The 2,426-nt window shown below is 42.0% G+C and overlaps 1 protein-coding gene across 1 annotated transcript; it reads right to left on the bottom strand.

Moving 5' to 3' along the window:
• Nucleotides 1–107: 107 nt before the first annotated feature.
• On the bottom strand, nt 108–1,612 carry SARC_01905 (signal peptide binding domain-containing protein; the record flags this gene model as incomplete). The annotated part of the gene is made up of 2 exons (XM_014304339.1): nt 108–242; nt 1,388–1,612. 2 exons carry the CDS (start codon nt 1,610–1,612, stop codon nt 108–110), a joined length of 360 nt encoding a protein of 119 aa, XP_014159814.1.
• Between the last annotated feature and the right edge of the window lie 814 nt (nt 1,613–2,426).

Here is a 2,426-nt window from a genome sequence, read left to right as displayed (position 1 = left end):
CAATATATATAGCACAGACAACCTTCTGCAAAAAAACCTGCAGACAGAAGTACTCAACCTACCACAGATTTTCGAAACCAAAGTTTGTATCTCTATCAATTGACGTACTACATACCCATCATATTCTGTATACCCCCCATTTTCTTAACCATATTAGCAAACGTGTTGTAGCCGTCGAGTGTCTCCTGCACCGCACTGACTGAAGTACCAGACCCTTTCGCCAGGCGGAGCATACGAGTGGGCTTTTCAGGTATAGGTGAGCACGTAAGTAGGATGGACCGAGTAAATATGAGACGTTACTTGGGTGACCTCGAGATCTTTTTCATCGGCAATTGATTGTTATTAAGTTGGGTTTACGGGCTACTCGAGTGGGTATGACATCGAATAGAGGTACTAGTCCCCTCTACCAGGTGAAGCATTTATTTGGCCTACGCAGAGGCAGATCGGGTGGAATTGGGATGTAATTTGTGTACAATTGGCGTATATGGGATTAGATTCCGCCCACTGGAGATTTGAGTGGATTGTAACTGTACTGAGATTTCTGATTTGTTTGAGAAACAAAGCGGATAAATTTTGGATGTAAACGGGGCGAAATGAGTCTCATTGGGGGTGCAATTGAACTATGAAAGGATGAGGGATGATATAAATACATATACATGTGTGTGTATACTTGTATATGGGCTTATCGTGTGAAAGATATAGCATCTACCCGCCAGTCTTTCGCGATAGAACACCTCAGCACAACTGAATTGATTGCCTCTAGAGCGATCTATGATTATCCGACTTCGAAGGTACTTCGAATTCGTAGCTTTACCACACGCTTGAGAACACAAAATTGAGCACTCATTCTAATTCAGATAAAAATTTCAAAAATATGTATATGTAGTATTTGTATGTGTGAATAACTATTGTATATCACAACAGTACATACATATACAATCTGTATCAGATCCGCTGGATGCCAATCATCAGACAGCCACATACCTCGCGGTAAATGATAGTATCGTCCTCTTACTATGAGCTACCTATAAGCCACAGATACCGCCCCAGCCGCAACCAACTCCGTTCCTCACGGTTTGCATACAATACACACAATGCCACACACAAAACACACCAGGATATACAAATAGATATCAGTGGTTCTGAGTTCAATACAACAACAAATACCAAAGCCTGCACACAAAACTTGCCAAGATATTCTTATGTAAATCTATGCATATATACATATAACACACACCAGCGAACAAATACACCCATATCCACTCACCTGCGAACAAATACACCCATACCCACTCCCCTGCGAACACATACACCCATACCCACTCACCTGCGAACAAATACACCCATACCCACTCACTTGCGAACACATACACCCATACCCACTCACCTCGCGATAGAACACCTTGCCGTCACTATCCAACTCTGCGTTGTTCATACTATCCATGATAGTCATCTGCCTCCTCAGTCTCTTCTGGCTCATCTCCTCACCACCGTCCGGCATGATATCAGCCATGCCTGGGATCATGCCCATGATCTTGCTCATGGGGCCCATCTTCATGATGTTCTGGTACTGCTCGTACATGTCGCGTAGTGTGAACTGTCCCGCTTGCATCTGAGAATAGGTGTCAGGTGCAGTGTGAGTACAGATGTATGTGGATATTTCATGATCCTGCAATAGATGTCAGGTGTAGTATGAGTACAGTTGTATGTGGATATTTCATGATCCTGTAATAGGTGTCAGGTGTAGTGTGAGTACAGATGTATGTGGAAATTTCATGATCCTGTAATAGGTGTCAGGTGTAGTGTGAGTACAGATGTATAACCCTAAACACCGAAAGAACAACTTGCGGGAGACACATACACCTAAACTAAGGGATGGATGCACACAAACTCTCTACACGATCGGCAAACGCTAAAAAAAGAAGCCCTTCACAAAAAAAATTATACACGTATCAAATACATCTCATGAGAAAGACACACATACCCTGCTCATGAGGCAAAAAAAAAAGCCCTTCCAAAAAGAACATACACATATCAAGTACATCTCATTAGATAGACACACATACCCTGCTCATGAGGCAGGTCTATACAGTAGAACTAGACACAGAGGCGATGCAAACACGATCAATGGACACACAAACACCGTTCACGAGAGCCAATGAAAAAAAACTAAAACAAAACAAAACAAAACAAAACAAAATATGGGAACGATAAATGCGCAAGGGACGTAAACAGGCACACACCACCACATACATCCCAACAGATAGACGACCCCATTTTTCGTATACATAGCATATACAGACGCACATAGGATTCATTCACACATACATACATACACACACATACATACATACATACATACACACACACACACGCACACATACATACATACATACATACATACATACATACATACATACATACAT

This window comes from Sphaeroforma arctica, assembly GCF_001186125.1.
Source record: "Sphaeroforma arctica JP610 unplaced genomic scaffold supercont1.81, whole genome shotgun sequence".
Taxonomy (NCBI): Eukaryota; class Ichthyosporea; order Ichthyophonida; genus Sphaeroforma; species Sphaeroforma arctica.
The sequence above is the reverse complement of the archived record's forward strand: the minus strand, read 5'-3'. Positions and strand labels throughout refer to the sequence as shown.